Raw genomic sequence first — 13,432 nt, 5'->3', positions numbered from 1 at the left:
ATACACTAACCTCTTATGAAGGACTAATTCAAATTCCTTGCTAAAATCTAAATAAACTATGTTGAAATTGTTCCCTACATCATCTAGCTCATTAAGAACTGTGTCCAAATAGCTTACCAGTTTAGTTAAACATGATTTTTCCTTAACAAAAACCCATACTGTGTGTGTGAGTCCTTCAAAATGCCATTTCTATCTAAACATCCTTGGACTGCACTCTTAATAATTGCCTCTAAGATTTTACCTACCACTGAAGTGGTAGGTAAAATTTCTATAGTTAGATATTTCTATAGTTAGAGATTTCACTCTTAGAACCATCTTTTGGTGATACGTTAGCACATCTCCAATTTAAAGGAATATCTCCCAAGTCCAGAGATACCCTCATAATTATAAGGCCTCATAATCATAATTGTAAGCAAACTAGGCATGTGCCTAGGGCCCATACTTTGAAGGGGCCTGAATGGACACAGCCAAAATCAGTGACATCCAGTAGTGTAATTGAGTGCCAGTGGTCCTTATAAAATTTGCAAATAAAATATACTTTCAAATTGTAATGTAGCTTCTAGTCAGAATGTGTGTGCAGCTGATGTTTAGATTTGTATATATATATTTCCTTTACATTTTTATATTGATCGTGTAATCCTAATTTTCCAAGGGCCCTATGCCCTATTTTTTCACTATTAAAAGTACGGTGTTTCATAATAAACATTTTTACAGGCCACAAAAAAAAAAACTTCTGCCTAGGACCCACATATCCTCAATTAGGCCCAGGGGCTGCCACACCCAGGGTCCTGAGCTAGATATCATCATCATTCTTCTCTCTCTCTCTCTCTCTCTCTTTCTCAGAAATTTTTTTTTTTTTAGCTGGTGCAGCATAAGCCTCATGCTTCCTTGCACTATATGGCTAGTAATAATAATAATTAACCTCAATGGTTAAACACATTATTTAGGTTCCTCTCTCAAAATCACTGGGTGTATACCATCAACTCCAAGAGTCTTACTTGCCTTTAGGCTTGAACATTTTCCAATAAACAGTCATCTGTAATTTTGAAATCACTATTTTCATAAGACTTGGTCTCACTCACATGGACTCTCCTCGGCATAGAGGGTCTCTTGTCAGTAAAGACTAATGGAAAATACCTATTCAATTCATAAGCAACATCAGCTGGGTTTCTAATACATTCCCAGTATAGAAAGGTCTGATCCAATTCATTTTCTTCTTTGTATTCACATACATCAGTGCTTTCTCAGACAGAGTTGGCCTCCCTAATCTTATCTGTGATACTATTACAGATCAACTTGTAGCTGTTGTAGGCCTCCATACTTTCACTGCTCTGTAACTTTCCCATGCTACCTTTTTCTGCTCTATTAGATAGCCAGGTCTATATTCGTCCATCATAGCATTCATGGCTTCCTTGATTATTGCTTTCAAGGTATTCCACGATTCTAATATATCTATCCTCTCTCTGCAATTCACTCAATTCACATATGCCAGGTAGTGCCTTAAACTGTAATTGTACTCCTTGTCTGAAATTAAATCCCATGCCTAAATTTTTTAAGTACTGCAACATCTTTCAGCTAAGGTAAAGATAGCCAACACGAGAACAACGAGAAACGTCGGATAACTTACACGGAAAATTAGTTTCCCGACACCGGACTCTAGCACTGCTCTCTCGGTAAACAGACGGTAGGTGTTATTGGTCTGGAGCCAAAATCGAGATGGATATACTGATTGACAGGTAGGCATGACAAATGACGAAATTATTGGTGGTGGGCACGACAGATGACAAGCTACTGTGTAGTCATTGGTTGGCATTATAATGCCAACCAATGACTACACAGTAGCTTGTCATAATATAAGCTTGCTTTCTTGCATAATGTGCCCTTCCTAATATGTAACACTTATATCTGGGGTGGAAACAGTGGACCACTAACATCTATTGATAATTAATATATGTAGGTATATGTTACATTGTTACAGGCAGACCTGTAACTCCCATCATTGTTAATGGAATTGTTGCCTACCCCTGCAAAAATGTGTTTTGCTGTCAAGTCAGTGAACAGTTTTCTTATGTTATGCAAATCACAAGGATGGAAAACACTAGGCTAGACAGTTTTGGTAGAGAATGTTTACTAGAACTACTTCATTCCCACCAAAATAACCCTTTCACAGACATATAAATGTTCCAAATCCATGTGTGGATTTCGAATATCATATGCATTCCTGTTATCTCAGGAAGACAATGTGGAATGTTGTAGACTTATCAGTGGGAGAGGCTTACTGTCAGTTCTCAAAAATCTTATATGTAGACCAGAGCAAGAAGTTGTGCTCCATCAATTTCAATGCTGAACATTGAATTAATTTATTCAGAAATTAACTCACTGCTTTTATTTGGCAATGGACCAATGAAGTCCCATACAGTACTAGGTTTATAAAAATCATGCAATGCTTATTATATATTTAACCAACTGAGCCACTCATTAAGATTATCTTCTCTTTGAATAACGGCATTCTGCACCTAACAGCACCACTGATCCATGGGATTAGTTTTGTTCCATAGCATCCACTTGCCTTCTCAGTTAGTCAAATCACATCACATCTATTAATATGCCAAGCTTTAACTTAAGTCATTCTCCCCACATCTAGCACACCTAAATGGTTAGTCATCGGTTGTGGTTGATGTACTGTAGCCAAAAGTCATGCCTGCAATCTGTTGATTTGTTTTGCCTGCAATCTAGAGATTGCAGGCAAAACAAAAAAACCTTCACAACAGCCTTCTTTGTAGCCAAAATACTTGTAATTAGTCTAATTTTAAATACAGGCAGTTCTCATTTTAAGAGTTCCAGGGTTTACAAGTTTTTTTTCTCAAATATCAACAAAATCAAAAATATGAACATTAATTGCAAAAAATGAATGTTAAACATTCATAAATACCACATTCCAAACCATGTGCGTAGCTATACAATACAGTGTTTTTTTTTTTTTTTTTATGTAAACCCCAAATACGAGAAGTGTTAGAACCTACAGTACTAGTACCGTGCTTGGGTCGAAGGTTGAGAAGATGAAAGAAGATATTTGTTGACATTGGACTTGAACTTCTGTAGACTGTAATTAATAAGTATGAAGGAAGTAAGTATGAAGGAAGGTTGTTCCAGAAAAACGGCAGGTGAATGAATAAACGAGGAAGATGAAAAGTTGGTTCTGTGAGTTTGAAGTTGGACAGTAAATGGATGTTGGCTGGTGGCGGCACGTGTTCGGACTGTTTTGAAAGAAACAGCAGGAATTATAGAAGCTAATTCAAAAGAACAGTGCCCATGGAAGTATCTGTAGAAGAGGCATGCAGCAGAAACAGTACGTCTATGAGACAGCGAGTGCACTCTGTTAGAGATGAGTCATTAATTAACCTAAATGCCCTCTTCTGAATGGAATAAGAAGCCTGAGAGAGGTTTTGGGGGCACCACCCCAAATGTGGGAACAATATTCCGTGGCAGGGCGGATTTGCGATTTATACAGAGTGAGCAGCTGTTTGGAAGAAAAGTAACGCCGAGAGCAAAAGAGAAAACCAAGTTTTTTAGATGCAGAAGAAGCAATATTTGTAATGTGCTTGTGCCAAGAGAGAGTAGAAGTCAAGGTAATCCCCAAAAGAGATATATCATTTTGCCTAGAAATCTTGCTTGGACTTCTTGCATTCTTGCAAGAAGTCCAAGCAAGATCAAGCAATAGTCCTAAAAAAGATAAGTCCTATAATAAAGAAAGTGGAGGTGTATACAAGAAGAAAAGAGATGATCATAGGAAGGAAAGATCAAAATATAAAGAATTTGAGCATGTAAAGGAAATTAGAGAACGTCTAAAAGCCTACTTGTTTGATGAGTGTAGTCGAGTTACAGTGGCAGCAATGAAGATAATTTTGGAAATGTGGGCCACTTTAGAAACCAAAGCGATGGACGTGTACATGGAGAACTTGCTGTTAAAAGAGAGAGAGATTGCAGAAAAGTGCATGTGAAGTGAAAAGTTATGCAGAAGTTGTACACGAAGTACCAAAGGAAAAGAAAGCTCCGAAAATTATTTTGATAAAAAGTGCAAATGAGAGATTTAAAACAAATGAGGAAGTGAAAAAGGAATTGTTTCAGAAGGTGAAGCCGTTACTGAAATATGTAAAGGTTAGAAATATAAGAACTGTTAGAGATTGTGGCATCCTTGTGGAGGCTGAGGGAGATGATGACATTAGCAGAGTCAAGGGCTGTAAGAAGACACAAAAAGTTGGTTTCAAGTTCTGTGTTCAGAGAACAATTCATCCTCAAATGGCGTTATTTAATATTGAAAAGGACACGAATCAAGAATTTATGGAGCAATTGTTGATAAAAAAAACTGTAAAGATAATGGAATTTCTAAAAAAGTGTTTAAAGAAAATGTTGAGATTGTGTCAGTAAATAAATTGAGAACTAATGATAAGGTCAACTGGGTGCTGAAAGTCGAATTGAAATTCTGGAAGATCATAGGAAAAAGAGTGAGACTATTCGCCTCTTGGATGGTATATAAGTGTTGAGAAATATATTCTGTAGTACAATGCTATAAATGTAGTAGTAGTATAAATAGTTGCACGTGATGCAAGAAAGCAAGCGTATGAGCTTATACAGCATCAGACAAAAAAAAAAAAACCACTTTACACAACAATTCCCTCTAAATGTTTGTCCAGTTCTTCCTTAAATTTATTTAACCTATCAACCTCCACAACGACAGATGGAAGTTTGTTCTAGCGATTAACCACCCGCTGGCTAAAGGCAAATTCACACATCTATTCTACATCTGTATTTCCTCAATTTGAATTTATGTCCCCTTAGGTTTGTAATCTGAACAAGTGGAAGAATCCCATCAGAATGCAGCGTGCTCAACCCATTCAAGGCCTTATACACCTCAATCAGATCAGCTCACAGGTTCCTAGTTTCCAGCTGCTGCAATTTGCAGAACTTAAGCCTCTCTTGGTAAGCGAATCCCTTCATTCCCCCTCACCAATCTTGTTGCCCTTCTCTGTACACGCTCAAGTAAATCTACATCCTTCCTAAAATGAGGCCCCCAGACCTGTATGCAGTACTCAAGGCGTAGCCTGACCGTTGCCTTATACAGAGGGACAATCACCCCCTTTTTCCTGCTAGCAAAATTCCTGTACATCATTGACATCATTGACCTGTCTGCATTGCTCAGAAAACTTCATATCTGACTGCATAATTACTCCCAGGTCTCTTTCGTTTTCTACCACCTTAATTGTAGTACCACACAGTTGGTACATTTCTCTGTGGTTACTTCTACTCATATGCAGTACTTTGCATTTGTCAATGTAAAACTTCAGTTGCCACTTCTCAGCCAATCTTACCAAATTTTCTAGATCCTGTTGCAGTAGCACACCGCTATTACTGTCATTAATGTCTGCGTTAGGGACATATTTCTAAGTATTGTCAAAGAAGTGTTATTTGTGGTCACTGTGCAGAAGCAGGCCACTCATAAGGAATGGCCTCAGAAAAATGAGACACCGGTTTGTAATAATTGTAAGATAAAAAGAAGGGTGATGAATTATGTCGCAGTTGACAAGGAATGTCAGGAGTATGGAAGAGCATTGGAGCAAAATAAATTGAAAATAAATTATGGCTAGTGAGTTATGAGTAGCACAGTTAAATGCACAAAGATTGAAAGTGTTGCAGCACAACTAGCATACAAAATGGAAAAGAAAAATTTTGATATTGCACTAGTCCAAGAACCGTACGAGGTGTTGGGTGGTGTAAGGGGATACCCGATAAGTTATCAGGTGATATTGGAAGGGAAACACCCAAAGACTTCAATCGTAGTAAGAAATTAAGACTAGTAGTTACTAAGCTGCCTCCTTTTCTTTCTGATGATAGCATTGTTTGTTGTGAGGTTATTGGAGTAATATATTTTGTCTCCTTATACTACCCACCCTCTGAGGATATAGAAGTACATTTAAATAAATTAGAGGGTATGCCATGTTGTTTTGCCTAATTATTTGATGGTTGCTCTTGACTCAAATTCAAAATCCCCACTCTGGGGCAGAAGGGAGCCTGATGAGAGATGAAATTCTTGAGGATTTTCTTTCTGCCTCGGGGCTGGTAGTGATGAATGTGCCAGGACACCAGCCTACATACTCAACTATTCATGGGAAGTCTTTCATAGATCTTACTATGAGTACAATCTCTACTTATAGTAGAGTTCATAACTGGAGAGTAATAGGAGACGTGACGACAAGTGATCACTTTTTTGAGATTGGTAGCATTGTAGCAGAAGAAATTGAGCAGGAAATGGAAAGATTTGCAGTTCAGACTGCAAACTGGACAAAATTCAATCTAGCTTTCCGTGCTCAGTCTGATAATGTAAATTAGGATAAATTGATTGATGCTGAACACAAAGAATTATTATAATATATTTTGTTTTTGTCATCTAAGTGTAGTTTGAAGAGGAAGAAGTTTCGAAGGCAACCAGTGAATTGGTGGAGTGGTCTCTTAGAACCTCAAAGGAAAGAACTAAGAACTGTGAGAAAATTTCAGAACTATCGACATCAAGGTGATTTAAATTTGGCTAATGTGTATAAATCGGAATATAAGAGGTTAAGAAGTGAATATGTGAAAAGTAAAAAAACTGTAAAGAAAAAATTCTTAGAGAAAGGGGATCGAGAGACCCACGAGGTTCTATTTTTAAGATAGCTACAGAAAAGATATATTTTAATGAGGTAAGTTATACAATAAATAGAGATGGTATTAACACTATAGATTGGTATGGATCCACAAACATGGTTTTGGATGATCTATTTCCAGTATTGGAGATGGAATATACTGAGATTCAAAGGGGAGATGGTCAGAGGCAATGTTGAGTATTGGTTTCAGCAGAAAGAGGATATGTTTATGCAGGAGGAGGTCTCGCAAGAAATTTCACAGGCAAAGGATAACCGATCGCCGGGCCTTGACCTCATTGAAGTAAAAGTTATGAAAAGAGCATTTAAAATGAAACCAGTGCTGTTTGTACGAATGTATAATAAATGTCTGGATAGGGGTTCCTTTCCCCTGGCGTGGAGAACTACACTATTGAGATTGATAGTTAAGTCGAGATAAGACACCACAAGAGCCCGGTGCATACCGTCCGATTGCCTTGCTATCTGTATTGGCAAAAACATATGAAAGCCTATGTATAAGTAGGATAATGATTAGATACGAGCAAAGAATGTCTTCTTGTAACCAATTTGGTTACAGGAAAAGGAAATCAACAGAAGATGCCAGATAGTGAGGTATATACAAGAGTGCAATGGGCGGTATTTGCTGGGTGTGTTTGTTGATTTTCACAGTGCATTCAATAAGCTGTGGTGGGAGGAGATGCTGTTTAGGCTAAGAATAAGAAAATGCTGTCTTTAGACAGTATTTTGAGAAAAATTGTATTTTGACAGTACTTTCCTTTTCTCAAAATACTGTCTAAAGACAGTATTTTGAGAAAAGGAAAGTAACTGTAAGACCCATATATACAGAGATAGAAAGAGGTTGTAAGAGGATGCCCTCAGGCCTGGTGCATGACCACTGATGTGGAACTATGTTGGGATTGATGTTCTAGCATATGCTGATGACCTCTTCTTGATATACAGTAATGCTCGGTCACACCTAGAAGAACAGGTTGCAAGAATTATGTGGGATTTGATAGAATGGTCTAAGATATATGGCCTGCAAATCTCAGTAAAGACTGCAATTACTATTGAAAGGTCAACTCAGTATGAATAGACACCCTCTTGTGAGGACTCAAGGAGTGTCTGTACAATATGTTTGTTGTTGTTTTTTGTTGTTTTGGGTTTTTTGGCACAAGGGCCTCCTGGGCCATATTGTGCCTTTTCATTATTAACTTATTAGCATTAGTAGAGGCATTTGATGCAAGAAAGCAAGCTTATGCAGCATCAGCCAAAAAAAAAAAACCCACTTCCACTTCACCTCTCTGTTCATTCAAAATATCTGTCCAGCTGAGCCTTAAACTTATTTAGGCTATCAACTTCCACGACAAGGGATGGAAGTCTGTTCCACCAACCAACCACCCTCTGGCTAAAGGCAAATTTCCACACGTCTATCCTGCATCTGTCTTTCCTCAATTTGAATTTATGCCCTCTCAGGTGATTATTCTGAGTGAGAGAAAGAATCCCATCAGCACTGAGCATGCTCAAACCATTCAAGGCTTTATACACCTCTATCAGATCACCTCGCTGGTGCCTAGTCTCCAGATACTGTAATTTGCAAAACTTAAGCCTTTCTTCATAAGAGCACCCCTTTGTTCCATTCACTAATCTTGTTGCCCTTCACTGTACTCGTTCCAGCAGCTCTACATCCTTCTTGAAATGAGGCCTCCGAACCTGTATACAGTACTCTAGGTGTGGCCTGACCATTGCCTTATATAAGGGAATAATCACCTCCTTATCCCTGCTAGAAAAATTCCTAAATATCATTGACAATACACCATGAGCTACTCTTGCAGCCCGTCTGCACTGCTCAGAGAACTTCATATTTGCCTGCACAACCACCCCCAAGTCCCTTTCATTCTCTACCACTGTCAGTGTAGTACTACAGAGTTGATACGTTGCTCTGGGGTTGCTGTTTCCCATGTGTAGTACTTTACATTTGTCGATGTTAAACTTCATTTGCCACCTCTCAGCCCATCTGCTCAACCTTTCCAGATCCTATTGCTGCGGCATAGTGTCAGTAGTGTCCTTGACAACCCTGCCTACCTTTGTATCGTCTGCAAACTTCGACATTAAGTTTGATATACCATCATCAATATCATTTATGAATACAGAAAACAATAATGGACCCAACACTGAGCCCTGAGGGACTCCACTAATAACATTAGTCCACGACGAGCAGTGTCCATTGATTACCACTCTGTCTTCTCCCACTCAGCCACCCCTTTATCCACAGCAGCAATTTGCCTCCAATGCCACACTGCTCCAATTTGTGCAGCAGTCTTCCATGTGCAACAGTATCAAAAGCCTTTCTAAGATCCAAGTACATAATATCAAAGTTATTCCCTGCATCCAGTTCCTTTGTGACTGCATCATAGTATCCAATCAAATTGGTCAGGCAAGACTTCCCCTTAACAAAACCATGCTGTGTCCGAGCTATAGCTGAAGTCTTGTCTAGATGATCCTGCAGTGCTTCTTTAACCAGTGCCTCCATTAATTTTCCTGGAACAGAAGTTAAACTCACAGGTCTATAATTACTTGTGTCAGCCTTTGATCCTCCTTTGTGAATTGGGGTGACATTTGCACATCTCCAGTCTGTGGGTACCTCCCCTGAGTCCAAGGAAGCTCTCATAATTATGGCTAAGGGTTTGCTTACTTCCTTTGCTGCTTCCTTTAATATAACTGGATAGATCCCATCCACCCCCGGTGCCTTTCTTGTGTTTATCTTCAACAATTTCTCCTCCACTTTACTCTCAGTTATTACAAGATTCTCTAGCTTACTGCTAGAGTTGAATACACTAGTAATACACATGAGGAGTTATTTAGCTTTTCCCTCACTAAATATCTCCTCATGTGTGAATGTCGATGCAAAATATTCATTTAGTTTGTTAGCTACCTGAGCAGGATTCTCAACAGTTGACCCATCGATATCAAGTGGACCAATCTGATTCATCCCCTTCCTTCTAGAGTTTACATAAGTAAAGAACTCTTTGCTGTTTTCTTTGCATCCCTTGCCAAAGATTTCTCGTAATCTGCCTTCGCCTGCCTAACCTCCTTTGTAACTTGGTTACAGATCAACTTGTATCTATCATAGGCTTCTGTGTCATGTGTTAATTTGTATGTATCCCATGCATGTTTCTTCTCTGCCATATGCCTCATCAGTTCATCTGACATCCATTTAGGCCTAAACCTTGAACAATATTTCTTAGTTGGTATGTATAGCCTAGTAGCTTCCAAGATAAGTTCTTTGAATGCTTCCCATTTTGCATTTGCTGTTGGTAACATCATCAGTTGGTCCCACTGTATAGAATTTAAATACTGTCTCAGTCCATCGTAGTCGCCTTTACGAAAGCAATAACCCTTCCCTTTACCCCTAATGGTAGTTACCTCTTTGAGTAAATCCCACTTCAGCACACTGTGATCACTGCCACCTAGTGGTTCATTTATCTGCAGATTCTTAATGCATGAAGAATCACTGCTGATAATCAAATCAAGAGTATTCTTCCCTCTAGTTGCCTCCTGAACATGCTGATATAGAAAACAATCATCCAATAAATCCACAAAAGCCTTGCTAGTGTGTGAGTGACCAGCCCCCAAATTCCAGTCAATATCTGGGAAATTAAAATCTCCCATTATAAGACTCTCTGATTTACTGGCCCACTCTATTTCCCTGTACTGTATCTTATTATACTCATCAGAGTCATTAGGCCTATAGCACACTCCTACTCTCAATTTTGATCTCCCAATGCTTATGTCACACCAAACTGACTCGACACTGCGCTGTCCAGCGATGTCGACTGGCTTCACTTCCTTGGATTTTATGTATTTCTTAACTAATAGCATAACCCTCTCCTCCCTTCCTATCCAGTCTATCCTTTCTGTAGACATTGTACTCCCCAAATTCCAGTTCGGCATTCCTTATATCTGTGTGACACCACGTCTCTGAAATCCCAACAATATCTGCCTTTGATGTTTTGAGCAATACTTTAAATTCATCAAATTTATTTACTAAACTCCTAGCATTGGTGTACACCCAAGTATACATGCACCTATTTCTATTCTTAGCTACCCTAACACATCCCATGTGTTTACTTGTACCGCAATGACTCCCGGCAGTCTCTGAAATATCCTGCATCTTGTTTTTCAGGCTTCTGCTCATTTCAATAGAAGCAGTGCAAGATATTCCATTCATTTACCTTCAAGAAAGGTTTGGATTAAAAAACAAAAAATGATTGTATAATGTTTATTCATCAGGATAGGGCAGCTTGCACTACATCTTCTTACACTTCAACCATTGTGATTATTATTTTTTTTTATAATAAAAAAAAAAAAAAAAAAAATTCATGTTCAGTTCTGAAATACACAGATGACAGAAAATTCTTTCCCATTGAAAAAATAGCAATTGATTAGATGCATTTTTGGTATTGCATACAGGTCTAAAAGCCCCATTTTAGGAAGGATGCATATCTGATAAAATGGGTGCATAGTAGAGCAGTTAGGGACACAGAAGGATAGACTTACCAAGAAAGACATTTATAAAAGTGTTTGGAAACCAGGCACTTGCAAGATATGACTGAAGTGTTTAAGGCTTTAAACAAGTTGAGAAATGCAACTTGAGGAATCATAAATTTGGTAAAAGATGGTTGTAGGTGAGATATGCAGAAATATACTTTCAGATTGATTGCTAGAATCAGGACCACTTAAAAAGGGAGCTGCACTAGGCCCTGACACAGTGTAACAAAAGGAGAGGCCAAAACCAGCCTGCCCTCAAATGCCGTGGCCCTATCCTAGTTGGAATAAATACCTGCTTTTGTGTAAGTAGATTGTCTCAATAACTTTAAAACGATTGGACCAATTATTAGAAGGGGTATCAAATGTGCGTGTTTTTTTTTTTTTTTTTTGGATAAACTTTAGAACATGATCATTATCACCCCTTCCCATGGGTCGTTGCGCGCAACTGATGAACAGGCCTAGCCCCTCCTGCAGTTTGCACTGTTTGGAAGACCTAGTCTTTTGCGTAATTTACCGCTTTTTTGCATTTCCCCCCTTGCCGCTGGATTAAAATCGGGAAAGGAGTTCGGATAAGTATAAATTTGCTTGTTTGCATCATTTCTCCACTACTGATATTAATACTAATGCAAAATGAAATCTAAACGAAACCATGTAGTCCAATTTTAACATCACATTAAAAAAATTTCAGCCTAAATACGAGAAATAATCTAAAAAATAAGCAGACTAAAAATGAAATTGCGATTTTCTTCCACTACTGCGCCGATCAATGTTAAGTGTCAAGAAAATGACGATCAGCTGATTGGAAAGTTTAACCGGATGACCATGAATTACTGATTAACGTGACTTCAACCCAACTATTACTTTCTCATACACAACTTCTGAAAAAAAAAAAAAAAAAAAAAACAATTCTATGACCAATATCCAATATTGGTTACTCTAACTTTATTTTCTTCATATGATATATGCATTCCACGAATGAATCATCGCAAACCATATCAAAGTGTTTGTTTTCTCATGCAAGTCAGGCTACGAGGCGTTAGTGGTGTGTGTAATCTGTGGTTTGTTCGCCCGTTTCACTAGAACACCAAAATTATTAAATAAATAGTAAATATCGTCTCATGTATGAAAAAAACAAATAAATAACTGAGAAACAGCAATACCCTTCCGAGAACTACTGATAAAACTAAAAAAAAAAAAAACTTGAACTATTATTTTGTAAAGTAATAAAATAAAAATCCATGCAATTAAAAAGCAGTACTTACCTGCAACCGTATACCTATCCATATAATTTATTAAGTTAATGAAAAATAGTATTCCCACAGTGATATAAGCTCGTTTAGAGTTATTGGGCTGTAAATTATCCATTTGGCTTGTTTCGGTGCTCGCTTCAATGACACGAACATTTGGTATACAGTTTTGTTCATCTGAGGAAGAATAAAAATTGTTGCGTGGCATTTCGCCTAATTTAACAGCTGTACCACAATCACCAATCATATATGCACTATGTTATTATGGCAAAGCAAAAGCAAGCACAAAAAAGCTGGCAGGTGCGTATTGTTTCAAACTAACCAGAAGCACATTCTTCCTGATAACACATCTACGGTTCCATATCACGAACACAACACTTTTAAACGAAACTGATTGGATGAAATAACCATGCGATTTTCCACAGGGATACGAAGACTCATATTTTACTACTCGAATAAAAGTGATTAATAAGCGCTGTAGCGGTTGTTCTGTTACACATTGATGAGGTAATAAACCACAAAAAAATACAATATTTCTATTTATTTGTTTATTTTATTTCATTATTTTTTACCATACAGATGTACACCGAAAATAGAAATCACGCAGTAATGCAACTAGAGGTACAAAACGAGAATAACTGATAAAAACACAAAAGCTTAAAATGGTTATTATGGACACATTATAAAACAGCCAAATGTGAAATGTCCAAAACAGATCTTAAAGGGAAACTGACAGAAGAACAAAAGACAAAAAATAAGTTTGAGCACAAGAAAAGTGATCCATGATGATCATGATGAAAAAGTGCACTTCATTGCCAATATTTTAGTGTTCGATTGTTTTCAGATGAGGTTTTTCAAACTTATGATTGATCCTCTATTTATATTTTGCTAATTGTTAAGTGTTCACATCACTAATTACTAATCACAATTATAAATAATTTAATTTTATAACTACTCCACAGA

General features: G+C 37.7%; 1 protein-coding gene across 2 annotated transcripts in view; it reads right to left on the bottom strand.

Annotated features, from left to right (window-relative positions):
- The window catches only part of LOC150089004 (protein spinster homolog 1-like), a 134,419-nt gene extending 121,590 nt beyond the window's left edge, over nucleotides 1-12,829 (bottom strand). For both annotated transcript variants that reach the window (XM_090370995.1, XM_090370994.1), the window contains exon 1: nucleotides 12,485-12,829. In XM_090370995.1, coding sequence (XP_090227121.1) covers nucleotides 12,485-12,716 — 232 coding nt within the window. In that variant the 5' untranslated portion in view covers nucleotides 12,717-12,829. The remainder of the gene's footprint in view (nucleotides 1-12,484) is intronic.
- Nucleotides 12,830-13,432: the final 603 nt, after the last annotated feature.

This window comes from Mastigoproctus giganteus, chromosome 3 (genome assembly GCF_048544385.1).
Source record: "Mastigoproctus giganteus isolate SK-2022 chromosome 3, ASM4854438v1, whole genome shotgun sequence".
NCBI classification, from domain to species: Eukaryota; Metazoa; Arthropoda; class Arachnida; order Uropygi; family Thelyphonidae; genus Mastigoproctus; species Mastigoproctus giganteus.
Note: the sequence above shows the minus strand (reverse complement) of the source record. Positions and strands in the feature narration are given on the sequence as shown.